General features: G+C 39.0%; 1 protein-coding gene and 1 long non-coding RNA gene across 4 annotated transcripts; one reads left to right on the forward strand and one right to left on the reverse strand.

The window, feature by feature from the left end:
• Positions 1-203: 203 nt before the first annotated feature.
• Positions 204-18,107, reverse strand: Mmadhc (metabolism of cobalamin associated D). 2 transcript variants are annotated; one of them, XM_006234158.4, is made up of 8 exons: positions 17,980-18,107; positions 17,676-17,732; positions 14,258-14,402; positions 12,566-12,783; positions 9,031-9,136; positions 7,977-8,107; positions 1,478-1,564; positions 204-709 (listed from the first exon to the last, which is right to left on the reverse strand). In XM_006234158.4, the coding sequence occupies exons 2-8, from the start codon at positions 17,682-17,684 to the stop codon at positions 515-517; spliced, it is 891 nt and encodes a 296-aa protein (XP_006234220.2). In that variant the 5' UTR covers positions 17,685-17,732; positions 17,980-18,107; the 3' UTR covers positions 204-514. The 2 variants fall into 2 exon arrangements, with proteins under 2 accessions (XP_006234220.2, NP_001004280.1); NM_001004280.1 differs by having other exon boundaries at positions 18,044-18,101.
• LOC102555425 (uncharacterized) lies at positions 17,995-27,836 on the forward strand. 2 transcript variants are annotated; one of them, XR_352307.4, is made up of 4 exons: positions 18,067-18,204; positions 21,628-21,754; positions 24,816-25,074; positions 27,759-27,836. It is a non-coding gene; the product is annotated as an uncharacterized LOC102555425 (long non-coding RNA). The 2 variants fall into 2 exon arrangements; XR_001837105.3 differs by lacking the exon at positions 21,628-21,754 and having other exon boundaries at positions 17,995-18,204.
• The last annotated feature ends 25 nt before the right edge of the window (positions 27,837-27,861 follow it).

Consider the following 27,861-nt stretch of genomic DNA (forward strand, 5'->3'; position numbering starts at 1 on the left):
TTATTTTTCCTGATAACATCGTTTCAAAGTAATAAACTAGGGTCAGTTTGATTAGCAGTTAAAAAATATTAGAAGGCTAAAGTCTTCAGTGAATCCAGAATTATGAATGGTACTAAAAACAACTTAAAATTTAATATTGTAGCTTCTTTAACATGCTAAATGGCTGCAGTATTTAAGCTATTGCAATGAAAAGACACAAGCAGTCATAGACAAATGTATGATTTATTTTTGGAAAAAATAATTAAAATTTTCCCAATAAAGGGGAGAATTAACACTAAAAGACCACACATACCCTGGTTACAAGTTGATGATCTCATTTTTCATAATATGGATGTGTTCAATGTTCCAGAATATGAACTAGCATTTGCAATTTTGAAACCCCAAGTCACCTGTCCCTGTAAACCCATAAATGATGAAATAAATACCTAGAAACAAGAATCGTCTAGAAGCTGCGGTCCATGATAGAGCAATCCGTTGCGGACAGACAGTGCTGCAATTGTCACAGTGTCACCTGCTAGTCCCCACTGAGCTTCCTCATGATATGGCTGTCTGCTGTTGCATTAGTGAAGATACTTCCCACAACCACATGAGTGCCCCAGAGACCATGACGGATCACCTTACAGCAGCCAAGGTCATCAACAGAGAATCCTAAATGCCGGTACCGTTCATCTGTTTCAAAAAGTGTGTTGTTTGTATATGGTCCAAAAAACTGGAGGAAATAAGAAATGAAGTAATGTCTTCATTAGAAAGATACTGTAAGAAAATTTATGTGAATGCAAATGTTCATCTGTTTCAATGTATTTTTTAGCTAATAAAAAGTGACCTGCAAACCCAAACTATTCTAACCCACCCTTCCCAGTTCTTATGCATGCTGGAAATGGAAAATGCATCATTTAGTAAATTTCAAGCTTCCTAGAAGTGGATGTATAGCATTATACAAACCTTAAAGATAATGAAATATGAAAGGGAACTAAAGGAAGATAAAGTCTTTTAGTCTACATGACACTGTACTTGACTGAGTATGTACTTCAGAAAGTATGTATTTCTATCTTAAAATTAAAAAATAAATTTATTACTTCTTGTGATTGAAGTACATAACCACAACTGTATATAAACTTCCAAAAAGTCACTTCTCTAATTTTTTGCACTTTATATTTTCTTAACTTCAACTTATTTTAGTCCTTTAAGGAACTAGACTAGACCACAGTTCTTTCTAAGCTTCAGCTTACAGAGTAAACACACACACACACACACACACACACACACACACACACCTCATTAACAAAAACAATGCTGTATATGTCTCCTATAATAGTGAAACCAATGGACTTATTTCCTATACTTTGGATAATATTTTGAGTTGTAAAAAGTCTAGATGGATTGGCCAAAACATTTACAATTTTTTAATAAGTTATAATTTTATAATAAGAACTGCATCTACTCCATATAATATGGCTTTCAAAATATATATACTTACTGCCAAACCAGACGACGGGTCAATGAAGTCAGCCCAGTATCCTTCAGCCCGAAGAGCATAGCAAATTTCCTTAGCACCATTAATGAACTGCAGGGAAAGGGTGAAGTCAACGCTCAACCCAGCATCACTTACATTGGTTTATATTTCTTAAAATAAAATGCTAAATGAGTATCTTTTGCTTCAAAGAAAACTATCAGATTAATAAGACCCTAAATGTTGTACTTTTCTTCAAATTTCTTTTATTAACTCATATGTCCTAAATTTCAAACTATAGCTTATTTTTTTTATATGATTAAGATCACAAATAAGCAAAAAGTAAAAAAAAAAAAAAAAAGAAAAAAAAAAAAAAGAAAAGAGCTAAGCTAAGCTATCTACTGGTTAATAGAGGGTGTGAAAGAGGGCTGGAAAGCTGGTCCTATGGTTAAATGCTGCTCTTCCAGACGACCTCCATTTGACTCTTAGCTCCCACACGTCAGCTTACAACTGTCTAACGTGCCAGATGCCAGTTCTAGCAAATCTGACTTCCTCTTCTGGCTTCCGTGGGCACTAAGCACAGACATAAATGTAGCCAAAACACCCATAAATAAATAAAGCTGTAAAAGATTCAATTATTGTGTGTCCTTTAAATGTATCCATCCACCCATATAGCCACAAAATATTTCTGAAAAGGCAATTAAAAATCTATTAAAAAGGGACTGTGACAGTTCAATCATGGAGTTTGCCCAGGGCCCTAGGATAAACCACTAGCATATTACATAAAATAAAATAGAAAAACCTGAAGAGACGAGTAGTTGGAGCAGAGGAATAAATGCATAGATATTGTGTATACATGTGAACACTCCATGTTCAGAGCAGGATGTTGATCTTACTATCTTGATTCTATGGCGTACTTGCCAACCAGAACTGTAAGTAGTGAAAAGCTGAAGCTAGACTATCCTGCTGACAAAAAGCACAACGAATGTCTAAAACCAAAGAACATGCCTTTAACTCTGGTTGGAACAGAGACCAAAGCTCTATAGCCTGTTGAAAGCTATAGACTGATCAAAATATGCAAGGCAACTATTCTTATGTTTCAGAAGTCTTGCTGTTTGAGAAAATAGGAGCAAATGTCTACCTTTATCTCTGGATACATATTTAAAAGCATGAAGCGCATGCGAGATTTTGGCAACCTGATTCAAGCTAGGGTCTCCTAGGAGGAGGATGAGAAAATGTCTCCCTTAGATTAGCCTGCAGGCAAGTTTGTGGGGGCTTTTCTTGATTAATCACACACATGGAGGATTCAGCCTATTACGGATGGTGCCACCCCTATAGAGGTGGGCTTGGGTTAAGTAAGCGGGCTGCACAAGACCTGGAAAGCAAGCCAGGAAGCAGTGTTTCTCCATGGTGTCTGCTTCAGTCCCAGCCTCTAGGTTCCTGCTTTAAATCTCTGCCCCGACTTCCCTCAGTGATCACCTGTGATCAGGACATGTAAGCTACATAAACTCTTTTCTCCCCAGTTGGGTTGGTGTTAATTGCAGCAACAGACAGTAATCTAGGACACAGTGGAGTCCAAGCAAAGTGGTGATGTCACTGAGTTTAGGAGGCAAAACAGTGAGACTTCTGGACCGCTGAACACCTGCGCTTTGTCTGGCCGACTCGTGTGAAGAGGCAGACACACACCAGGCTCCTGAGTAGTAAGGACCCTGGCTACTTAGCAAATGTAGCAAGAGACAAGAGTATTCTAACAGGCTAAGCAAGGGCCCACTTGAAACTTGAGAACTGAAAGGTAATTTGCAGCAATCACACAAGCTGGACAACATGGATTTCTGGTCCATCAAGAGTGAACAGACACCGCACTTCTGACATTTAGCTGACACTGACTCTAATGGCCAGGACGCAGGAATGCAGAATATATTCTACACCAAACACTAGCAAATTATAGTCCCAGAGCAAGTCAAAGTCACTTTACTGGCACAGCCACATCTATTCATTTATCTAACGTCTATGGATGCTTTAACAGTGCTAGGCAGAGCTTATAGCTGAGATGGATTGTTCAAGATGTCTATAATACACAAGCCCCCATCTAAGTATTGATTTTCTATGGTTTTTGTTATCTGTGGTCAACTGCCCTCAAAACACACTACTGGAAATTATAGAAATGATTAAATAATTTGTAGGTTTTAAATGTCAAGCCATTCTGAGTAGTGTGATAGAAATCTCACAGTACTTGGCCAACCTGCCTGGGACATGAATCATCGCTTGGTCCACTGCATCCATACAGATGCTATCTACCTGTTAGACACTTAGCGAATGTCTTGACTATCTACTTGATTGTGGAGGTAGCGAGTAACTGTGCAGAGTAATTGTTATTTCCCTTAACAATGACCCCACTGTGCAACATCAGTGATGCTTGGGATCAGCACATATCAAAAAAAAAATTCCTTTAAGCAAAAGGCAAAAGTATAAAAACGTATTTTGAAAGAGACCATATTCCCATAACTTTGTTTATAAACTGTTATTCTGGAGTGATCATTGTTAATCATTTAATGTGCTGCTGACATTAACAGCTCCATCATAGGCTTATAAATATTCGCTAATCAAAGTTACGGTCTTGCTCTTATCAGTGGATAAAGAAGATGACTCAGGCTTGATAAAGTTTATGGGAGGCCACCATATTGGCACTAATGAAGCAGACCAGATCAAGCCGGAATGGAATTATTCACACTACTGTCATATAATTAATAATCAAACTAAATTTCAAAAACAGCCAGAAGACTGACAGCAACCAATAAGAAGGGCCCTTGTATACCTGAGCCAGCATGATAAACAGGTCCTCCCTATTCTGACCCTGTAAGAAGTAACTTTGACGAACCAGCCTGCTCCTTGTTCTGATTCTACCTTCCTCAGCCCCTCTCTCTACACTACCAACATCTTCTGCTCAGCTTTCAAAAGGCACTTGATCTGTGTTAGAGACCAAGAAAAGCAGTTACATAAGGAAACTGGAATTTGGTTTGCTTTCTTGTTTGACTCTCAACTTAACATACCACAACTTAAGAGCCTAAATCCAGCCTCACTTAGGAGTAGGTTCTATAACACAAAGCTGAGATCCGTTCACTCACAGGCTGCCAACTGATCATTCCATGCTCAGTACTGTGGACAAGTTCAGAGCTGCCATCACAGTATTGTCTGCTTTCTGTCTATAAATTCTGCCTGTGCAGATGGCTGGGTGAGGTCTCTAACTTCCTCTTCTGAGGGCTGTGCCATTGGTAAGTCACTTTATACAAATAACGTGTAAGTTTGCTTGCCACAAGCTTTTCTTTTATCAGAACTATCTATTATCATTTATTTTTTACATGTTTTACATAAAATTGTATGAGTCCTACACAGGCATAGCACCTACACTAATTTTTCTCTCCACATTTACTTGTAAACTGGTGATATATATTAAATAATGCTGTATTATCAGCCACACTTATCATTAACAGTTGTTGTTGTATTTCATAATCTTTTAAGTCTTAAAAGTAATTATACCATACTCCAACTTACTGAAAAAGTCATTCCTAAAAACTAAAAAGAACAAAACAATACAGTCAAGCATGTATAAAAGTTACTAAAAGAATCTCATTATAAGCACCAGCAAATGTCTTATGATTTCTATTCATCAAAGGCAAACACTGACATCTGCTGGAAAAAATCAGAATTGGACAAGGAGAATATGTTACAAGTAGTTCCAACAAACTCATTAACTAAAATGTTTCCCACAGAAATGTGGCTTGTACAAGTCACAGCCCACACTTGTCACAGGCATCTGAAAGGACTGTCTTGGAGTGGATACCAGATTAGGTCAGAAGAATGAGTGCTGTGGCAGCACACTATGTGATAAAAACTAGTCATTTATTAAACTTTTCATATGTAAATAAGATGTCTGTTAATTTTGCCTACTTTAATTCTCTTAAATCTGAAAGTATGTCTGTTTGTAGATAAGGTCTCTCTTACTATGTTTTCCTGGCTATCCTAGAACTCACTATATAGGCCAGGCTAGCCTTAAACTCTCAGTGATCCACCTGCCTCTGCCTCCTAAGTGCTGGGATCAAAGGTGCAAGCTATCACACCATGTTGTATGCCTCTATATAATTACATTTTAATTAGGATATAACAAATATGCTACACCTGTCAAAACACTCTATGTATTAGTAAGCTCCATGTGGTAATTTGAGTAACATGTTATTATCATAAAATACTGCTGAACATGTAAGTTTTAATATATTATCACAAACGAAGAGAACCATCTAGTTAATCCTAGTAAGTAATACAATGCCCGACACTGTCTTGCATGGGAACCAGTAAGGGGATTTTTCAACTAGAGCAAGCTAAGGCACTCAAATCCATCCACAGTGGAATACTTTCTCTTGTCTTACAGAAAAATTCGTATTACCCATCATTAATTTTAATTACTATATAGTTTTAAATCGTTAAATACATATGAATATAAGTAATTATCTGACATTTTATCTGATTGTTAAGAAATGCTAAGGTAGAAGGTAAGTTAGCATCATAGCATATATATTAAGTTAATTTCTGGGGTAGGCATATCATAAGCATCTATCGAATTTAAAATGACAGTAATTCAGCCATCTTCTACCTAGGAGTCTAGGGAATTTGTGCTCATAAAAATGGATGTAACAATGATTTTCCACAGCTGTGCCAGTAACAGCAAAGTTGGATTTTCAATTTAAAAATCACAAAAGAAATCTTAAAATAATTTCAAACTTTCTGTTTACTCATAATACAATGCATATTTGATAAGAAATAAAATATATCTACACATATTGGTATAGAAGGTATCAGAACATATCTGTAGGTTAAAAGCAAAGGGCAGAAAAAAAGATGCACACATTATGGTTCCCTGTCACACAGTTCAGTGTTATTACTTACTCCTTAGAGGTGACTGGGTGGCTTCTCAGTATTTACTCGATATGTCACAGAGGGTACAGGGGAAATACAGGAAAGGGACGGGGTGTTGGAGTAATATATTTTAGAAAAATTCAGAAAAGGAATAAATAGAACTAAATGTTTCAAGAATATTAAGAAAGGAGGCACTGAAAAAACATTATTTACTTAAGTCACATGTATGGCTATTTTGCCTGCATATATGTCTGTGGACAATATGCATTATGGTGCTATGAAAGCTGTAATAGATCAATGGATCCCCTGGAACCATAGTTACAAGTCACCATGCGGGTGCTGGGTATCAAACTCAGGTTCTCGGAAAGAGTAGAGTGTGTGCTCATGACTGCTGAGCCATCTCTGCAGCCCCTGAAAGGAGCAATTTTTTTTCCCTTGAAAAAATGGTGCTATTTCTTCAGTGTTTGAAATACTTCACAGAACAAATGCAGACTAGAAAAGACAATTTCTCTCATGCAAAAGATAGCAGTTGCATTGGCTAAATGTATTAGCGATAACTCAAGGATTACCAGTATGTACTGGTGTTGGGTTAAGGAAAAGAAATCAGACTTTATCTTTGGGTAATTTAACAGGGAGCCTGGATTTGAATTCTTTACTTGTCTCCCCGTAGCTTATGGCTTCTTGCTTATCTATAAATTTGTCAGCTCCATGAGTCTGAATCTGTTCCTGCCTGAATGTTGCTGAGTCTTATCTGTGCTATGTTCCTGTCCCCCACAAAGGACTCTTGCTCTGTATTTACACAATGGCACAGAAAAGCATCCCATGGGGAAGGAATGAAGGATACTTTACAGATACTAACAGAGTTTTACAAGGGATTAAGTCAGACTCCTACTGCACCAGAAACAATCAGAAAGACCAACATTCACTTATTGAATAGTATCCATGTGCTGTTTCCAACATTTATGGTGGTTACTTATTGGGTAAGGTTTCTTCCAAACTGCTGGCTGCTTTTAGGAAGTAATTACCATAACACAAACATACACATTTATTATTCTAGGTCAGGGCATGAAAGAGTACATAAGATTACAGCTATGCAGTAGGTAAGATTGTAAAAGTTGATGACATGGAAAATCCAGTCAGGTAAGGTTGCTGCTACATTGTTCATTTAAAGGCAGGTTTAAACAAAACAAAACAAAACAAAACAAAACAAAACAAAACAAAACAAAACAAAACAAAACAAAAGGCTGAAGGAGCTAGAGAGATGGCTCAGCTGTTAAGAGCACTGACTGCTCTTCCAGAGGTCCTGAGTTCAATTCCCAGCAGCCACATGGTGGCTCACAACCATCTGTAATGGGATCGGATGCCCTCTTCTGTTGTGTCTGAAGACAGCAACATAAAGTGTGTGTGTGTGTGTGTGTGTAAATAAATAATTCTTAAAAAAAAAAGAACAAAACAAACAAAGCCTGCTGACTCTACAGTGCGATAGCAGTCTAAATCTGAACCTCAATGTGTACTATTAGTTCATGTAAGAGGGATTTTCATAATTATGTGTCACCATGACTGGTGTAGTGGCATTTGATTATGACATTACATTACAAGGACATGGAAGAGTTACCTTCTCCAAGAGCGCCTCTCTCTCAACTTCTACCTCTTCACTCCAGACAGTCATGTCATGTTCAGTTTTCTGGGTTACAGTCAGAATCATCAGTTTGCTATTAGCCACCTCTGGAAAAAGTGACTCAAAATCTAAAAACAATAATATAAATCCCAAGAAGGAAACAAAGAGTTAGCTTTACACAAAGAGCTATAATCCCTAGAAATAACTTCCTCAGATGAAATTAAGTTATACTCTGCTAAGGCAGATTTACAAGCATATGCATATGCTGCTTTTGAAAAGGGAATTGAATGCAGCTTTACTGGATGAGCTGGAACAGGTTTTGCTTTTAACATCATTTTCAGCTTTTATTATTAAGAGTTTTCTGACCACTGGCCAAAGAGCAGAGAATACGTGACTGTGAATGCCCACCCACCAATGGGACCTCCACACCACACCAGCTCCCAGAACTCAGGAAGGATGGCACACGAGAGGGCTTTCTGTACCTAGGAGCTCAGAGAAGCTATGCAGAGGACCTGCACAAAATGAAGACTGTTAACTTTCCAGCAGGAGGCAGAGAGAAGGTCACTAGTCTCCACCCCTAACTGAGGAGCTGATGGCATGGAGGGGAAGATAACCCAGTTTTTTTTAAGGATGTGGCTCCTGGTAGGCTGACCATGCTCTTGGCAGCACCAAATGGACTCCATAGTTTATGTTTTAAGAAGAGAAAGATATGGAGTATGATGGATAGTTTATGGGAAAATTTAGGTAGGTGGTAGGAGACCCTCAAGAACAGAAAGGAATGAAGATGGATATAATCAAAATTCATCATATGGGTATAAAAATCATAGTTACAAGAGCAAAAACACGAAGTTTAAGGGAAAAGTTACTATAAATCCTATTATTCCTGTATTACTGAACATGAGTTCAGATGTCAGAGATCAAGCAATCATTTGTAGCCAGACATTAACTATCAACACATGACCTATAAGTACTCCGAGTCCCTCATTAAGCACAGGAAGACATCACTACCATTATCTAATACGCATTTTGAATGTCAATAGAGAAAGGATACCTCTCCGCAGCAGTTCGGGACATGTCTGGATGGCACACTCAACTCTGGCACTTTCAAAGTAAGTTTCTGCACTGCTGATCTCTTGCTCAACAGGTGCATTGCTATCCTGTGGGGACAAGGACAAGGATGAAGGAAAAATCTGAGTATGAATAACATACTATATTTCTTAAGAATTTAACTTTATTTAAATTTTATTTAAATAGTAAATATTTATACTAATATTCTGGCATTTGATAGGAACAGAATTTGGCTAAGAAATTGGGTGTAACAGAAATGTTACAATGCTACCTTTTGTGATATTTAGGTGACACTGAATTAGTATAAAATTGTGATAATGCTAATTTAAAAAATAAGTTGAATCATATAGCTTTGGCTACAGAAAGCATTGAGGTTGAAATTTAGCCATATCTTATAATAAATTAGGCCCTTTGAGGTGAGTAGACAGTACTTAAAAAATAAAATATATTTTAAAGTCCAGCTTTTACTCTCAAATATAACATGTAGCAGAAGAAAAGCAGCATTTATAAAAATTGCAGTTCAACATGAAGTTGCCACAGTATTAAAGCTTCTAGGAATGGAGTATGGGAGGCAACTGCTTTGAAAGCAGGATTCAGGAAAAGCTGAAATTGCAGCAACCAATGTGGGTGTTTCCAGATAGAATACAGGTTAGGAATTCAGGAGGAAAACAATGTGACAAAACTGTAAGGCTGCAAGTCCACTATTGCTGTTACTCTTTTCACTTTTCATATAAAGAAACAAAGGCTCAGAAAGATTAAATGACTTTCTCAAAGTCACAAACTAAGTGCTACAGCCAACACCTAAACCCAGATTCATTCTCTTTCCCTAGTCTACCATGCTGTATTATAATGTCCCTAAAAATGCGAGTAAAAGAAACAGGTCTTAAAGTCTGACAAAATTGAAAAGACAACAATAACTTAGGATAAAATTTCAGAATGTAAGAACAATGTGATTCTGACAGTATTTGAGGGGACATGCTAGAGAGGGAGGCAAGGATGGTCCTACAATAAATAAAATAAATATATTTATATATAAATCATATTTAATTGCACAAATATATTAATTGTATAATTAAATATTAAGTTATACTATAAGTTATCTTAAAATTTATCTTAAGATAGAGGAAGGATAGCTATACTATTTATATGACTGATTATACTGGAATAAAGACAAACTTTAAGGGGATAAAAGGACCACTTCAGTAGTAAGCAAAAAATCTGGGACTTACCAGATATCCAAATAAAGACTAGGCAAATGTCAGAAATAATACTGACTTAGGAATTATAAATTTAGGAACTGAAAATGCTATTGAACTAGTGACTAAAGAATAACTTAAACAAGAAGATTAAGAACAGAATTTGTGGGAAAGATCAAGTATTTGGTACAAAAAGGAATGTTGAGTGAAAAAAAAGGGCACCATCCCATACTAGCTACTCTCTAGTCCCAGCGGTCTCTCTGCTTTCATGGTAGCCCACGTCATCAATAGTTATGCTCAGTTTATATCTGAGAGAAAAGAGCATTTCAATTGGATAAAAAAGGGGAAAATGTAAATTGCTGTCTGAAGGAAGATGAGGGCAGGTGAAAAACAAGCCTGTGATTGGACAGTGGAAAAGGAGGGCAGGCTGAGAGTTTTTGAGAGGTGGAGAGAGATAGAAAAGGAGGAATGAAGATAGAGGAAGGGGAAGACATCCAGATTCCACATGGTTTTAAATAGCCACAGGTAGCTATGAGTATCCTATAAGGGACGAATAATTACAGGACAATCTGTCTTATCTAGGTGGGCAGTTTATATCAATATCAATTGGCTCTGAGTTCATTGTGAGGATGTTTTGTGGGGTGAGGATTTACTGATGTAAATCTGATTGATAAATTACAAGCCTCTCGAGTTTTGGTTTACCGGGTTATGGGGATTTGTGACTGCTAACCACAGAGGGCGGCCAGCCGGGAATGTGGGCTGAATGGGCAACACGAGAGCCGCAAGATGGAAGAATGAAGAAATGAGAGGACTGAACAAGAGTCATCTGATACAGAAAGATCCAGAAGTCAACTAAATCCCAAAGTCCTGGCAGCCAATACAACACATACTTTGAGGGACTAGTGTACCAAATAATGTAGCTTTATTAAAAAATCTGTACCAGCAGGAGCTGCTAAGGTGGTTCAAAAGCTAAGAACGTGATTGCTGTTGCAGATGCCTGAGTTCAGTCCCTAACATCTACTTCATGCAGCACACAAGCTCCAGAGGATATGATGGGCACCTGTACTCATGTGCACATACCCAAACACAGACGTATATGCCACATAATTAAAAATAAATCTTTAAAAACAAACAAAAACTCATTACTGTCACAAAAGCCGAACCAACCAACCACACCAAAAACCCCTCTAGTTAAACTATGCAGCAGTGTTTTATCTTAGGAGGTTGACCGAAACTCTGAAATGTACGTAGCCTTCCATTTCCAAGAATAATGGTGAGCGGGACATGGTGGCGCATGCCTTTAACACCAGCACTTGGGAAGCAAAGGCCAGTGAATCTCTGAGTTAAGAGGCCAGCCTGATGTACAAAGTGAGTTCCAGGACAGCCCAGACTATTAAATATAGAAATCCTGTCTCGAAAAAGCTAAAACAAACGACAAACAAATAAAAACAAGAATTCTAGTTACACAATTATGACATAGGACTCAGAAAGTATTCTCATATAAACATGAGGATCTGAGTTTGAATCCTCAGCATCCATCCACCTACAGGGCTAGGCATGGAGGCACATACATCTGTGTTCGATGTTGGTGGTCTTGCTGGTCAGCCTTGCCTAAACATAGAGCTGATCCAGTGACAGACTCTGCCTCAAAGAGTAAGGTGGAGAAGCAACTAAGGAAGATACCCCTGTATCAACTTTGGTCACCACTCATGCCCTCTTGAGCAAGTATACCTGCACACACACAAGCGCGCGCACACACACAAGCACGCGCACGCACACGCGCGCACACACACACACACACACTCCAAAAGGAAAAAAATATAAACAAAAACCCTCCTCTAATCCTTTAGAATTTTTTTTTCTTTTCTTCCCTCCTAAAGTCAAACATTTATACTGCTTTCTTTTTGGTTGACAAAACATAATTGCCTGAATGCACAATGTAGGTCAGGCTAGTTTTGAACCTACTTTCTAGCTTTCTCCTACTGGCCAAGAACTGGAATTACAGGTATGTGCCATCATGACTGCCCCATAAGTAATTTTAGAATTACTAGAATTTTAGAAAGACAAAAAACCTTGTCTTTAGCAATAAAGAAAACAATTCAGCAGTCATATTTGGAACAGTAGTTACTATTAATGTATTTTGGAAGAACTATTTAACAGATTATAATTTAAAAATACAAACTGTACAGTGCCTGATTATCTTTTAGAAGCTGGTTATGTTGCTTTTATATATATTGCCTTTTTTTCACCTTCTCAATAAAATATACACAGTAAAAAAAAAAGTAATGAAGCCTTAATAAGAGCGGCATATTAGCAACCAACCTGAAACTCATTCACATACTGGGCCATCACAAACTCGTGCCTTTCGGTTGAAAGAGGCTCTGCTAGAACATCAGGCAAGGTTTTATGGGCCTGGCTTTTCTTCTGTGAGGCTGTCCCATTGAGGTGACAATCGAAGCCTATATTCCCAGGAAGCTGGAATCTCTGGTCCTGAGGTCCAAAGGGTCCCATGGTTTCATCAGGCCACACTGTCCGAGAGCCTGAAGGGGACACAGGTCATACACAGTTAATCGTCAGGTAATATAAATGGCGGAGGTGTTAGAAACAACCAAAATCAAAACCAGGGAAGCTCTAGGCCCTTAAATGCCCTGGTGATCTTAAATCACAGTAAAGATTTTTGACGGAACAAGAATTCCATGTGGAATACTTTTGGGACACATTGGGTTAAGTTTCTAAAAGCCTTTGTTTTTTAGCATGAATACAAATTCTGAAGTATGAAATGTATAATTTTTTAAAACTTACTAATCATTACCCATCATCTTTAAACAGCCTGGGACAATGACTCATAATTTAGAAACTGCTGCTGAGAGAAATAATAAAGAATATTTATCAAGGGTGTTGGGGATTTAGCTCAGTGGTAGAGTGCTTGCCTAGCAAGCACAAGGCCCTGGGTTTGGGCCTCAGCTCAAAAAAAAAAAAAAAAATATATATACACACACACACACACACACACACACACACACACACACACACACACACATATATATATATAAAATAACATAGATAAAAAAATAAAATACCTTAGAATGCCAGGTAAATTATTCAACAAATACATAATAAACACACAAAATGCTTGCTTCATTGACACGATTTAGCAAAGAAGTGTAATTAGCAACATAACTTACAAAATCAAGAGACCTGGTTCAGGAAGACTGTATGTCAGCGGACAGAAAGAAACTAAGTTTGTGAAATCGATTTTAGGATTGATAAGCTCACTCTGCGACTAAGAGTGCATACTCATCTTAAGAAGTGCTTAGTTCAGTTCCTGAACTCAAGTGGGGCCGCCCACAACTGCCTATAGCTCCAGTTCCAGGGGACTGAACACTCTTCTGGCCAAGTACCTGCACTCACATGCACACACCCACACACAAACCCGCTCCCACACACATAATTAAAAATAAAAATAAAATCTTAAAAAGACAAACAAACCAACCAGAAGTTCTGGAACCAAGTGTAGATAGTACTGGACTTCCAATGGCTCAATTTAGGATTTTTTAGCTTTATGACAGTATGAATACAATATGTACTTAACACTGAATTTTGACATTTTTCTTCAGTAGTAACAGACTATATACAATGATCCGTCTTATTGGTAGGTAGAGAGCTATACTTCTTAGTCATGTGATACCTATAGGAAATACACAGTACACTGTGTACCAAACTATGATATTCTGGAGACTAAGTATATCAAATGGACTTTTACCTCATAATATTTTAACTATGTTTACTGGCATATAATCCTATAAGGAACATTGTTTTAATGTATTTTTGTAATATTTTATCTTTCTGATATATCTAGCCAGATCTTTATTTTCAATGAAGCAAAAGTTAAAAAAAAAATATAAAACTTCAAGAAAAACTATTAGAGAAAGCACAACATAAAGTTTTGAAACAAGTACGTGTATATGTATATATACACACACACTTAATAAAAGCAATAAATCGTTTACTTACATATATCTGGAGGTGCAGTGGCCACGTGAGACTCATCGGAACCTGACGATCCTGCAGTTGAAAAGGCTCTTGGATTGATAACTCTTTTCACTAGAGAACAAAATCCTGGGAGATAGGAAACCAGTCTGGCTCTGTTACAGAGCACCTAATAACAGAGAAATTGACATTTTTGGCTGTAAATAATAAATTCTGACAAACCTCATATTGTGTTTTATCTTTGTATGTATGTGCACACATGTGGTGTACATGCATGTATGTGTATGATGATTGCACAGGTGTGCTTGGGTACACTCAGAAGGCTAGAGGAGACCAGCAGGAGACCTGTTCTATCCCTCTCTACCTTATTGCTTTGGATAGTCTCTCACTGAGCCTGGAGATACTATGGTAGCCATCAAGTCCCAGAGAACTTCTGTCATCTCCCCCAAAGGGCTGGTCTTATAAGCATGTGCAGCCATACCTGGACTTTTACATGGGTGCAAACTCAAATTTAGGTTCTCATGTCTATGCAGTAAGTTAATTCATCCCACTGGGTTATACCTATTAAAAACAACACATACTACTTTACTACCTCTGTGGAATGCCTACTGTGTGACAAACAATATATGTACTTACAATGAAACCCAAAACATTACTGATACTTCTCAGAATCAAAAGGGAGGGCATGTATGCCAAATCCTGTCAAGGAGGCCATGCTGAGATGAAGGGAGGTCTCTGGGAATAGTAAACGATTTCTCACAAACCATAACATTTCACAAAGGCCACTGTAGTTTTGCTTTTTGATTAGCTTTGCTTCTGCAAATTAATCCAACACTTTTATGGGGATGCCTAGCCAATAACTGCCTGTTCACTTTTGGACTAATGCTACCTGGTGTTGATCCACAGGGCAAAACAAAACAAAACAAAACAACAACAAAAAAAACAATAAATTAAGCAACCTTCTGTATTCTAAAACCCTTGACCCTTGGCTTTCCCTGGGTTGCCTATGGCCCTACTTGGCTTGCCATAGTTCTTGTAATCACTCTCTCACTCCCATATAAACTCTTTCCTTCAGATTCACCTTCAGATTCAACACAATTAGAGCAAACATTATTTTGGGATAAAAGTGTGTTTTTCCCAATATAAGGTCACAAAGTGAACCTATAAAATACTACCTAATTTAATAAATACTAAAATGTAGAACAACTAGTGAGATTCTTAAACCAGAGACTTGAGAATTTATCTTTGGACCTAAATGTTTCCTTTTCAATCCTTTCCTTTCCTGCTGTAGACTGTGCTATTATTCCTTAGTTTGGTAGCAATGATCACTTTCCTCAATTTTGGCATACCTTTGTAGTGTATTTTCTGATCTTACATTTATTTCCCTGACTGAGTTAAATTGTTGACTATGTAAATATGAGAGCATGGATAGATTGGGGAATACTTAGGTTAGAATATTGAATGTAGAGTTGTCAGATGCTTTCCCAATCAGCTGATGGAGCTAAGGTTCCACTGTAACAGACCCAGTCATTCACTTCTGTACCGCCCATGCCTGCTCTTACACCATGACATCAGCAGTAGCCTATTGCTCAGCTAATTTGCCAGCTGGCCGTTTACAATAAAAACTGCTGATATCACCGGCCTGGATTATCAGGAGTTACCATAGAGCCATGGGTGTCCGTGTTTCAGAGCTTAGACACACTGAAATATGTCTTTCACATGGAAGAAGGGATCTTCAGTTACAGCCATTTGTGGATAACTGATGCCATCTAAGCACACTAACTCAGTTGCAGTGTCTTCTGACTTTACAGAAAAGCAGACCTGGGCCTTCACTGAGAATCATCTAACTTGGGAAATTTTATTAAAAGTTTTTGAGTTTCAGGAAAAGGGGGCGAAAGTTTGAAATAGGTATATCCAGATGAGTGTCAAGTTCAGTTTGTCTAGATGCTGAATATGGACATTTTTAAAAACTCAGGATGTTAAATAAATTGTTAAAGACATATGTGTATGCATATTTCACTAGTAATACCTGCCCAGAATTTGCAACACATATAAGACAACACAAAACCCTTCTGTTTTCACATCTAAATGGTAAACCTTAAATTCAGTATAAACAGCATTCTAATAAAGAGTTGTTATTTTTTGATAAATTCATATTCATTTAAAACACAGTACTATCCTGTTTCACCTAACCTCCCTCCTTTTACACTATCATAGGCCTCTTCATATCACACCCCTTCAGGGCAGGTTGATAAAAATTCATCTTAAAACTCGGCTCATACTGGTATTCTCCTCTTAGGACTTGTCTCTACAGTCACACCTTCAAACACTTCGAAACAGAAATGCCAGCTCAACTAATCGTTGCCATATTAATTTTTTACTACAGCTCTGGTTACATTACAACTTGAATGAAGAAAAATTACTGAGTACAGCATTCCAGATTCTTGAATATTCCTTTATCTCACAGTCCAACTTCACCTCCTATATTATGTCCTTTGCACTTCTTACACTCAGGTGGGCAGAAATGACACCCTAATATTTAAACAACTCGGGGGAAAGTTTTTTTTTTTGTTTGTTTGTTTTTAATATAACACCTGATCTTCTAATTTAAACCTTGGATGATCCACAGTCATCTCTAAAAACTCAAGGTAAAGGTTTTCCCATTAGGGGATCTCAAACTCCAATTTTCTCTTATGCATGGATCTCTCATGATAACTTTTTTCAAGTTTTCAAGAAACTATTATGTGCTACTTAAAAAGTGTTTGTCTGAAAGTATGGATGTGTACCTGGGGTTTGATGTGGCCCAGAAGTGGGCACTGGTCCCCCAGAACTGGAGTTACAGAAAGTCGTGACCAGTCTTGCCGGTGTTAGGAGCTTGGGTCCTTGGGTATTGGCCTGTAGTCCTAACAGCTTCGCCCTCTTTCCTGGCCCCATCATGTGTTACTTCTAATAGAAGCCTTCATATTTCTTATGTCCTTAACCTATGAACTATCTTAGGTAGGATGTGCATAGTACTCGGGCACTTAGAGTCAAGTCTGTAAGTGTGAATAAGAACTTTTGCTGTGCTTTTATAGAAATTGTAAAGTCACTTACTATACTAATAACTTCAAAACTTCAGCTTAACCAAAGGCTTTTTTTTTGTTTTGTTTTTTTGTAAAGTGCTTAAAACGTTCTAAATATTTGCTGATATCGCTTTTAAAATTGTTGAAAGGATGCTTGCATTGAATTGGATTATATGCATATAAAATATGAAAATATTAAACTGGGGAAACAAACGTACCAGAATTTAATAGAATGTGCTGAACTGATTTCAAAGCATATAAACCTAATTTCACACCCTCTGCTCCCCGACACTGCTGATACATTAAGGCGACCATTATGCCAACGTCATCATAAACTCGTCCCTCCATTTCCTAACAAGTTTATTCTAAGAGTGACTTACATGGGCCATTTCTAGTGAAGAAGGCGGACGCAGACTTTTCCCCTCTGCAAAGTATCCCTGGGAGAGAGCAAAAACAAAACGGGCTAGTGACAGACCAAGCTCTACCGACGGAGGTTCGGGCCAGGCAGTATTAGCTTGTCCCTCCCCAAAGCCAGACCTCGGGCCCCGCGTCACCGAGAACCCGTGGGAACACTCGGGCCGGGCGGAACCCAGCAGGTCTGCGCTCCGAGCGCAGGCTCGGGCGGAGCCGTGTGGGGCGCGAGCAGAAGAACCCTGGGCAGAGGTGGGTGGACCGGGGCAATACCGACAGCAGGGGCACGGTCACCCGTGAAAGTGCAGAAGAGACCGCGGGTGGGAACCATCCGTACCAGTCACCACACGGCCAGCTGATCCAGTCCCTCAACACGTCCACTGTCAAAATGGCGGTCCAGGCAGGCGCTGTTGACGCCCAGACCTGAGTAGTTGCCTCCGAGCGCATCGATGCTGTCGGTCGATCTTCGAGTAGAGGCTGATCACAGGGCTTCAGAAGGTGAGCTAGTCTTTCATTGGGTAAACTGATGGGTGGATCACGGCGGGGTGGGACCAAATTGGGAATATTTACAGGACTCAGCACCAGTCTTAGCTGAGTCTTTGCTTCATTGACTTTTTGGTACCTTTGACAGATTTTTGTTGTTGTTGTTGTTTTTAAATTTTAAAAACTATTTTCTGTTTATGATTTTTTTTTTGCATGCATGTGTATATGTACAGAAGAAAGTGTTGGTTCTGCTGGGACTGGAGTCGCGGATGGTTGTGAACTGCCATGTGGGCGCTGGGAGTTGAAGTTGGATTCTCTGAGCTTGTGTTCTTAACTATTAAACTAACTCTTCAACTCCCTTCGACAGATTCTCTATCCTCCCCTAGACTTTCCAACAGCTTTCAGAAGATTCTGTCTTCTGTTGTTTGCATGACAACTGTTTGTCACTATTGTTTGTGAGGACTTTTTTTTTTTGTCCCAGTTCTGCGACAGCATCAGACTCTTAATAGGCTTGATAAACATACATACATTACATAATGTATCTATCAATAATAACATATAGCTTATCCAATTTAAAAAAAGAACCTCATAGTTAATGCTGAAGTTTCTTTAATTTTGGTAACTGTATTAATGACTTTTCTGCTGTGATGATCAAATACAACGGGCAAAGTAACTTATAGAAAGGATTGTTTATTTAGGCTTACCAGTCTAAGACTCCAAAATTGGGAGATGAGGATGGTTGGCAACAAGTAGTAAATGTAGAGACTAAAGCGGAAGCTGAGGGTTCGTATCTTGAAACTAAGGAGAAAGCAAAGAGCTCACTGGGGATGGTGGGTGGCTTTTTTTTTTTTTTTTTTTTTTGGTTCTTTTTTTTTTTTTTTCCGGAGCTGGGGACCGAACCCAGGGCCTTGCGCTTCCTAGGTAAGCGCTCTACCACTGAGCTAAATCCCCAGCCCGGTGGGTGGCTTTTAAAACTCCAAAGCGTCCTCACTAAAATACTTCCTCTTGCAACGCCATACGTTCTACCCCCCAACCGATATAAGCTTGCGACCAAGTGTCCCAAAACCTGAGCCTATGGAGGCCAATACAATAACTTCAGCAGTTGGAGAAAGTATTCATCAGGTATTTTGCTGAACTGGAACTTGCTGTTCCTTTCGTGCATTGACTCAAGTAAGAGTGTTTAGGCTTAATGGTATAAAATGTACTCAACCACATCAAGGGTTCTTACTATCAATATGATTTATCACCAGTTATCAGTTTGGTGAGGTAAAACCACGCTTCTCCACGGTGAGGTTACTCTTTCCTGGATATTCAAGGAGGAAACAAGGCCCAAATTGTAGGCGTGGGTAGTCATTCACCTGTCTGAGCACTGAGTGTCTTCAAAAATTAGCTGGAGGTCTTGTGGAAGAATTGTCCCTTCCGTTTGTCTATGCACTCAGTTTTTTTCTATTAATGTGGATTCATATTTATTTAAAATTCTTTTAATTTTGTTTTTCATATTGATCCAGTTTTTGGTTTCTTTTAGTTGGGCATCTATGCTTTTTGACATAACCCCATAGGTTTTGTTTGTTTGTTTGTTTGTTTGTTTTTGGTACTCATCAATACTTTTGTTTGTCACTATTTCTTGAGATTGTTTTAAAGTTCTGGCATTTAGATACTCCAGAATCTTTATATGTTCCTGTGTATCCCAGTCCCAGTATCAACATGTCCCAAGGAGACATGGTTACTTCTTTAACCAGTGTGAGAGACTTGACCTCCCCACTTGCTTAACTTCAATTCTAGTGTACATGTAAGGAGAATGCAGAACTGTTAAACTACATTCAATGTACTCGTATAGAGGGTTTATATGATTAGCTAAGCCTGAGAGAGTCATGGCCAACTATATGCAATGGTTTTAAGCAGTTCTTTTATCTTTATTCTTACATACTACATTTATATCTAAAGATACTCAGTTCAGCAACCCCGCTCTCTTAAAATGAGGTTGTATAATTTAAGATACTGTGAATTGTCTTTCTTTTTTCCTCTTCTTCCTTGTTGTCTTTATTTTTAAATCATTTTTATTTACCCGAATATTCTTTGAGCCTCTAAGACTTCTTTAGATATCTTGTTTGTGGTTTTAACAAATATATACACACTGTCATGCAGACATCATTAAAATGTCATATGGAATAGTTTTGCTATTAAAAATACCCTTTGCTTTAACTATTAAACCCCTTCATCATCCTTGATCATTAATACCCATCATCTCTTTGCCCACTGTATGTTTTTGATATGACTTTGTTATTAATCATTTTATTTGTTCACATTTCAAATGATATTCCCCGTCCTGGTTATCCTTCCACAACCCCCCATCACCTTCCCCCTTCCCTTCCCCTTTGCCCCTGTGAGGGTGATCTTCTCCTGCCTCACGTGCTAGCATATGTCATATCTGTTAAAATTGTTTCCAGTCAGCATTCTTATTTTCCTGTGCCTTGATAGCTCATTCCTGTCCTTTTGTTCAGTGCCTGAATAGTAATAGCATTACAATGTATGCGTGCTTGACTATGTTTTTCTTTCTTTCCTGTATTAAAGAATCTTTGAGCTTTTCATCCAATTTTTGATGCCCGTGAAGGAAGCTTTTTAAGAGATTTGTGTGCAGGTTTTCCGCAGACACAGTTTTAAATCAATTGGTTAGTACCTAGGGTTATAATTCTCAAAGGAATACATTTGAAAATCATTGTTAGGTGGAGTGAGCCTTTTTTCAGGCAATCATATTCACATTTATTTAATAGCTCATTGTAGATGTTGAAAACATAGAGCTTTCATCCATGTCCAGTTAGCGTGATAAATAATGTTCAAAGAAATAGGTGTGACAAACTTCTAATATCTGATCCCCTTGCAGCCAACCAGATAAGTGAATATTGAATCCCAGGAGAGAACAGAATGTGTTAGCTTAAGTTTTCCAGGGAAGGAAGTCTACGATTTTCCTAAGGAACAACATCTGGTGTGTTGAAAAACTACACCCTATAAGGACATTGTTCCCTCTACAGCTTCCCTGAGTTTCATGTCTACTTTTGTAGGGTGGAAAGCAAATTCCCTTTTCATTTTTTTAATTTTATTTTTTGCTAATTCATTTTATATCCCACTCACTGCACCCCTCCTGGTCACCCCCTCTCATTATCCTTCCCTCTCCTCTTCTCCTCTGATCTGGTGGTGACCCTCCTGGGAATCCCCTATCCTGGCAAATTTTTTTATATCAAATTGCCTTTATTATTGTTTTTCTTTTTTCTTTCTCTTCTTCTTTTTCCCCCATTTCCTTTCTCATCCTCTTCATCTCCCCTTCTCATCTCACTCTCCCTTCTTCCCTTCCTTCTCATCTCACTGTGTTGCTCAGGCTGGATTTGAACTGAAGATCTTTCAGCCTCAGTCTCCTAATAATGATATATTGCTTTAATGCAGGACAGAAAGGCAGGGGAGGCATGGACACTTGAGAAGAAAAGGTTCCTTGTCTTCTGGAGGTTAATGGAAACTTTTTGCCTGCCGAAAAGCAAGAATTCCAGCACTGTTTACAGCATTTGCTATAAAGGTTACCAACATACAGGGGGATGGGGGTGGTCTCAAACAAGACTATTATCTTTGCAGTCAGATGTCCTCGCTTCCCGCATCCCTGTGATCTCAATTAGTCTTCAACAACCTTCTAACTCTCTGAAGGTTATATGATGACTATAAAGACCGTGAAAGGCGATTCATCTTTGAGAAGCTCACATCCCTGCTCTGGGTGTCTTTCTTTCTGACTCTCTCCCTTTTTCTTAACCCTCATGCTCCAAGTCAATATTAAAATGTCTTTTTGAGTCCTTGACTCTGTGTCATGACTAGCCTTGAAATTTTATTCTGCATGAAAGCCACAAACCCTGGTTTGGCCTAAATCAAGTTCCCTCAACAATGAGCAGCACTCCTCAGGTCACCGAGGAGTGTACAGTAGAGTTGTGCCTTTTGCATTGGTTCTGTATACCATTGACAGTATAAGCCACTGTTTTTGAGAGTAGCTGCTTTTTAGTACTGACCATTTATGACCCAACCAATTACAACAGTCTTTAGGCTTAAGATAAGACTTACAGTTGAAAGAGAACTGTTTTCTCAGAAAAAGAGTAATTATAGAGCAAAAGAATCAAGGAAGAGGTGAGGATTATCTTTCCTGTTTGGATTTAAGTAGCAGTTTGCTTTCTCATGCTAATTATGTTACCCCAAAACCTGTTTGCAGTGTCCTGCATATAGGACTAAAGGAAACTTGTCCCCAGTTGGTTTTTGACTGGGTAATAAAGTTACTGGCAGCCAATGGCTGGGCAGGGAGATAGAGGTGGGACTTGTAGGATTCATGGGAAGGGGCTGAGGAGGTAGGAAGAAGAATTCCGCCTGGAGGAGGGCATAGGAAATGAACCATATGGGAAAAGGCACAGGGGGAAGCAACCCCAGGAGGGCTGTCCAGCAAGGTCCAGGGCAGGAAATATAAAATATAAGTAACAATTCAGGAACTTTGGAGGGAAGTGTGTGTTTGCCATGTGGAGTTAGGAAGTAGCCCAGCCATTGCACTGCTATTCATGCTAACTCCCTGCCCTGGCCAGATACTCCAAAACTTAGTAAATTTTATATACTTTGTAAACTTTGTAAAGCTCATAAGTGATCAGGCCCCTACCTGAGGATCCGTAGTGGCCAGGCCCTGCCCCCAGACTTCCCTAACAGCCCTAAAAGTCTCCATCAGTCATTTTCTAAGAGCAGTATAGGCTATTCCTAGCCCTAAGGTGGGAGAGTGGCCAGGTCTACAAGAAAAAAAAATCCATAAATTCTTGAGTTTGCCCCAAGATCAGTCCACATAATCCCTCCGATTCAAGACCCTCCTGGGCAACACCCCCACCTCACCCCCATACCCAAGAAAGACTATATAAACCCTGTATTCTGCCCAATTCTCTGCCGCTTCTTTCCCAAGCAGTGGTATCCACCCTTCTGGGTTTTTCTCTTCCAATAAATCTCTTATGTGAGGTTTGTTGTGCAGTGTGATTTGGGGCTCCCGACTGCCAAGATACATTTCTTACCCAAGCTGTAATGCTAACACTTCCTCTGACTTGTTATATAAAAAAATTTCTCACTGATGATTGAAAGCTTTCTTCTTCTTCTCCTTCTTCTCCTTCTTCTCCTTCTTCTCCTTCTTCTCCTTCTTCTCCTTCTTCTCCTTCTTCTTCTTCTTCTTCTTCTTCTTCTTCTTCTTCTTCTTCTTCTTCTTCTTCTTCTTCTTCTTCTTCTTCTTCTTCTTCTTCTCCTTCTTCTTCTTCTTCTCCTCCTCCTCCTTCTTCTCCTTCTTCTCCTTCTTCTCCTTCTCCTTCTTCTCCTTCTTCTCCTTCTTCTCCTTCTCCTTCTTCTCCTTCTTCTCCTTCTTCTCCTTCTTCTCCTTCTTCTCCTTCTCCTTTCTTCTTCTTCTTCTTCTTCTTCTTCTTCTTCTTCTTCTTCTTCTTCTTCTTCTTCTTCTTCTTCTTCTTCTTCTTCTTCTTCTTCTTCTTCTTCTTCTTCTTCTTCTTCTTCTTCTTCTTCTTCTTCTTCTTTTCGGAGCTGGGGACCGAACCCAGGGCCTTGCACTTGCTAGGCAAGTGCTCTACCACTGAGCTAAATCCCCAACCTGAAAGCTTTTATCTAACATAACTATGTATTAGAATTCTTTGCTGTAATAGGGAATCACAGACAGGAGAATAGGGGCAGTGACCAACACCACGGCAGGAGTCTGGCTGCCATGCCATAGTGGAGGTGGTCCTTGAACTGTGCTTGATTAAATACCAGGAAGAGATATACAGAGTAGAGGTCATTATACACAATAGAAACACCATGTTAGAATCCCAAACACTCTGGGCAGCTTGAGAGATGTACGTCCATATAGGAATTTCAAAGGCATAGCCTATAATAGACCTTAAGTGCAATACTAAGGTAGACAGTACTGGAAGCAAAGGAACACGAGAGAGCAGACTTAAGGGGCAGCATGACCTTACCAGACTTGTATCTTAGAAAAAATTCTCTGGCTCAAATACAGAGAATACTCTCAATTTTTGACTTAAGATACCTGGGGAATGTAGTTGCTTTTATTGACCCTGAGAATCAGCTATATTAATACCTATGCAATATCTGATATGTAGCATATTCTTGGGTGTTTGCCCAACACTTTTTAAAAAAACAAATCCTGATAACCATGATAATGTTGTTTACATACTATTATGTGGAGAAATTAAAACACAAAAAGGTTACGTTTATTATTGAGGTATCCATGCTGGATATAAGTCTAGGTCTGTTTGGCTTAAAAATAGGATGCTGCCTCAGGAGAACGGTCATAGAGGGAAGACAATGAGCTGATATGGGTTATAGGAAGCCTGACAGTTTAATGTGAAACTGTCCAGCTAGTTGTTTGAAAGCAGGCTTACTGGAATCATGGATTACATGTGTGATGAGGATTTGAGGGTCACTGAGACTCATGTGTTGTGAAGCTGTGCTGCCCCCTTAATAGAGTGAAAAATGAGAGGCTTTGGAAATAGAAACAAGAATTATGACACTTCTGAAATTCATGTATGGATTTTTGCATAATTTTAAGGACATCTATTTTTCCTTCTTAGGAGAAGACCCATGTTTCTTCAGACTATTCAAAGAGTCCATCCTTACAAAACCACTATAGACTACTGGCAATGGTAAGGGTAAATGGTTCTTCCTGGGCTTGGCCGGAGTCCTGCCACAGGTGGTCAATAGATACAAACTGAAAGCTGAACAGATGAAGCCACGGCAGTGTCTATCATTAATCACGGCTGTGCTCTGATCTTCTGTTTCTGGGTGTCGCAGTTACCCAGCATCTATCGTCCCAATGGCTCTGCTAAGAAGGTGGGGGTTTCTATACTTCACAAAGAAATTTATGCAGTCTCAGCTACAGAGTGAGCTAAGTGCATTGAGGAATTTGAGATTTGAACCTGGGTTTGGGTGCTTTCAAAATTTTCATTCTGTCTACTGAGAACAAAACTGAGGACAGGGGAGGGGAGGGGAGGGGAGGGAGGTGACGGCTGTCTCTCGAGTGTTATGCAAGTTTATTCTTGTTCATCCATGGGAAGACTGAATTTTACCATGGATTCACGGAGCTCTAAAAATTGATCAAAGTTCCAGATGATGAGATTATTCAGGCACGGATATGCAATCCGTGAGGCTTTCTTGTTCATCTCCCCTCACAGCTGTTTGCATCAATGCCTTCTGATCAACATACGGGCTCCCTTTCTTCCAGAGAATACCAGTTCTCAGTAATGAAGGAAGCACACTTAAGCAAACTAAGGCATCACTGAGTGCTTGGCCATTATGTCGTGAAGACAGTTGTGTTAGCAAACCAGAAAGATAAAGACAGAGTTTATGCTAAACTAAGCAGATCTAAAACATTAGAAACTTAGAGAAAACATTCTGTATTATTTTAATGGAAGGTTTTATTGAGCTTTTACTTGACTCTAATACAATAAGGATGACAATAGTAAAAGTTTTAAAAGAAAAATCTAGCACGATTATTTTTATTTGTCCTGATCACAGAACTCAGCTATTAGAAATACATTTTTAATGTTACCTGCACAGAAGATTCAGTAGCTCTTTACTACTTAAAACACGGAGACAGCACGCATTCAGCTTCTTTTAGGAAACCCACAGGTGACCTGGAAGAAAGCACCTTGTATTTTCCAGTCTGTTTTTGATAGGTGGCATGAATGTCATAAATAAATCACAGTGGATGTTATGTTGTTGCTACACACTGAAGAGAAGCCTTTAAGTTAATGTCTGTTTGTTCTTTTTTTGTGACTTACACATCTAAAACTAGGCTTTAATTGTCACATTAGATTGTCTCATTATCTGTTACATCTCTGCTTATAATGGTTAACAGTGCCAGGACGTAGAATCACCTAGGAGACAGCCTGTCTCCATTAGAAGTAATATCCATTCCTCTGTTGAAGGGCATCTGGGTTCTTTCCAGCTTCTGGCTATTATAAATAAGGCTGCTATGAACATAGTGGAGCACGTGTCTTTGTTATATGTTGGGGTATCTTTTGGGTATATGCCACCAAACTAGATAAGATGGATGAAGCAAAGAAGTGCAGGCTGACAGGAACCGGATGTAGATCTCTCCTGAGAGACACAGCCAGAATACAGCAAATACATAGGCGAATGCCAGCAGCAAACCACTGAACTGAGAACGGGACCCCCGTTGAAGGAATCAGAGAAAGAACTGGAAGAGCTTGAAGGGGTTTGAGACCCCATATGAACAACAATGCCAACCAACCAGAGCTTCCAGGGACTAAGCCACTACCCAAAGACTATACATGAACTGACCCTGGGCTCCAACCTCATAGGTAGCAATGCATAGCCTAGTAAGAGCACCAGTGGAAGGAGAAGCCCTTGGTCCTGAGACTGAACCCCCAGTGAACGTGATTGTTGGGGGGAGCGCGGTAATGGGGGGAGGATAGGGGGGGAACAACCATAGAAAATGGGAGGGGGAGGGGTTAGGGGGATGTTGGCCCAGAAACCGGGAAGGGGAATAACAATAGAAATGTAAATAAGAAATACCCAAGTTAATAAAGATGGAAAAAAAAAAAGAAGTAATATCCATTCTGCTAGTTACTTTGCCCATCGCTGTGGCAAAGCACCTGACAAAACCAACTTAAAAAGAGAAGAGTTTCTTCTCTCCTTAAGATAGAATCCGTCCAGCCAAGCAAGGAAGTCATGTACAGAATAGGAATCCATAAGCAGTATGGAAGTGCAGTAGACTTAAGCTCTTCCATGAGTCTTCATCCACATTAGAAGTGTAGCCAAAGGCGCAATATGCACGGTGAACACCAGCTGTCACTACTCTACAGTTTAGAAAGCCACCCTGAGTGGTTTCCAGGGAGGAGAATTGTTATTAAGAACATTTTCCGGATGTGAAGTATAAGGCTCTAGGACAACATGAATTCCATTTCACACGAATTTGTATCATCCTGAGCTTTTATTAAAGATCTTTCTGAGATTACTGGCAGAGTTGGGTTGGTTAAACAAGAAAAAGTAGTTGGCACTTTAACAAGCACTTTAAGTTTAAAACTCAAACTGGATACTATAGTCTGAGAGTATGCAATGGGTATCAGTGTGCATCATTTGATTTCCTGACCTTAGATCACAATACTCACCCATAGGTACGGGCTCAATGTCTTTAGTAGAGTCCACATGAACTCTCTCTTCCTGTGTAGATCCTGAGATACCATAGGCACTGGAGTTACAGAGACAACAGGATTTAGTCCTGGCTTTTCTGTTGGCTCCAGATGGCAAATAGTGATAATTCCAAAACATCCCTGAGCCTTGGAACTCTGAAGTCAATATGAGTATAATAAGTACTAAGGGCTTTCTCAAAGACAAAGCATCAGATATATGTCAAGTATTTGGATGCTCAGGATGTCGTGACTTTGCTTTTCCATTTAATTTTGCTTCCCTACAAACATATCATTTTGACCCATAAAAGTGATTGATTCTTCTGCTAAGAGTCAACCTATTTTTTTTTTTTTTACTGGCAGGTCTTTTGTTCCACTCCAGATGGGATTGCCCAGTGAAATATTGGAGCTCCACTGAAATTCAATAAATAATGAAAACTTGTTAAGTGTAAGTTTCTCAATAAGT

The sequence above is a fragment of the Rattus norvegicus genome, chromosome 3 (assembly GCF_036323735.1).
Source record: "Rattus norvegicus strain BN/NHsdMcwi chromosome 3, GRCr8, whole genome shotgun sequence".
NCBI classification, from domain to species: domain Eukaryota; kingdom Metazoa; phylum Chordata; class Mammalia; order Rodentia; family Muridae; genus Rattus; species Rattus norvegicus.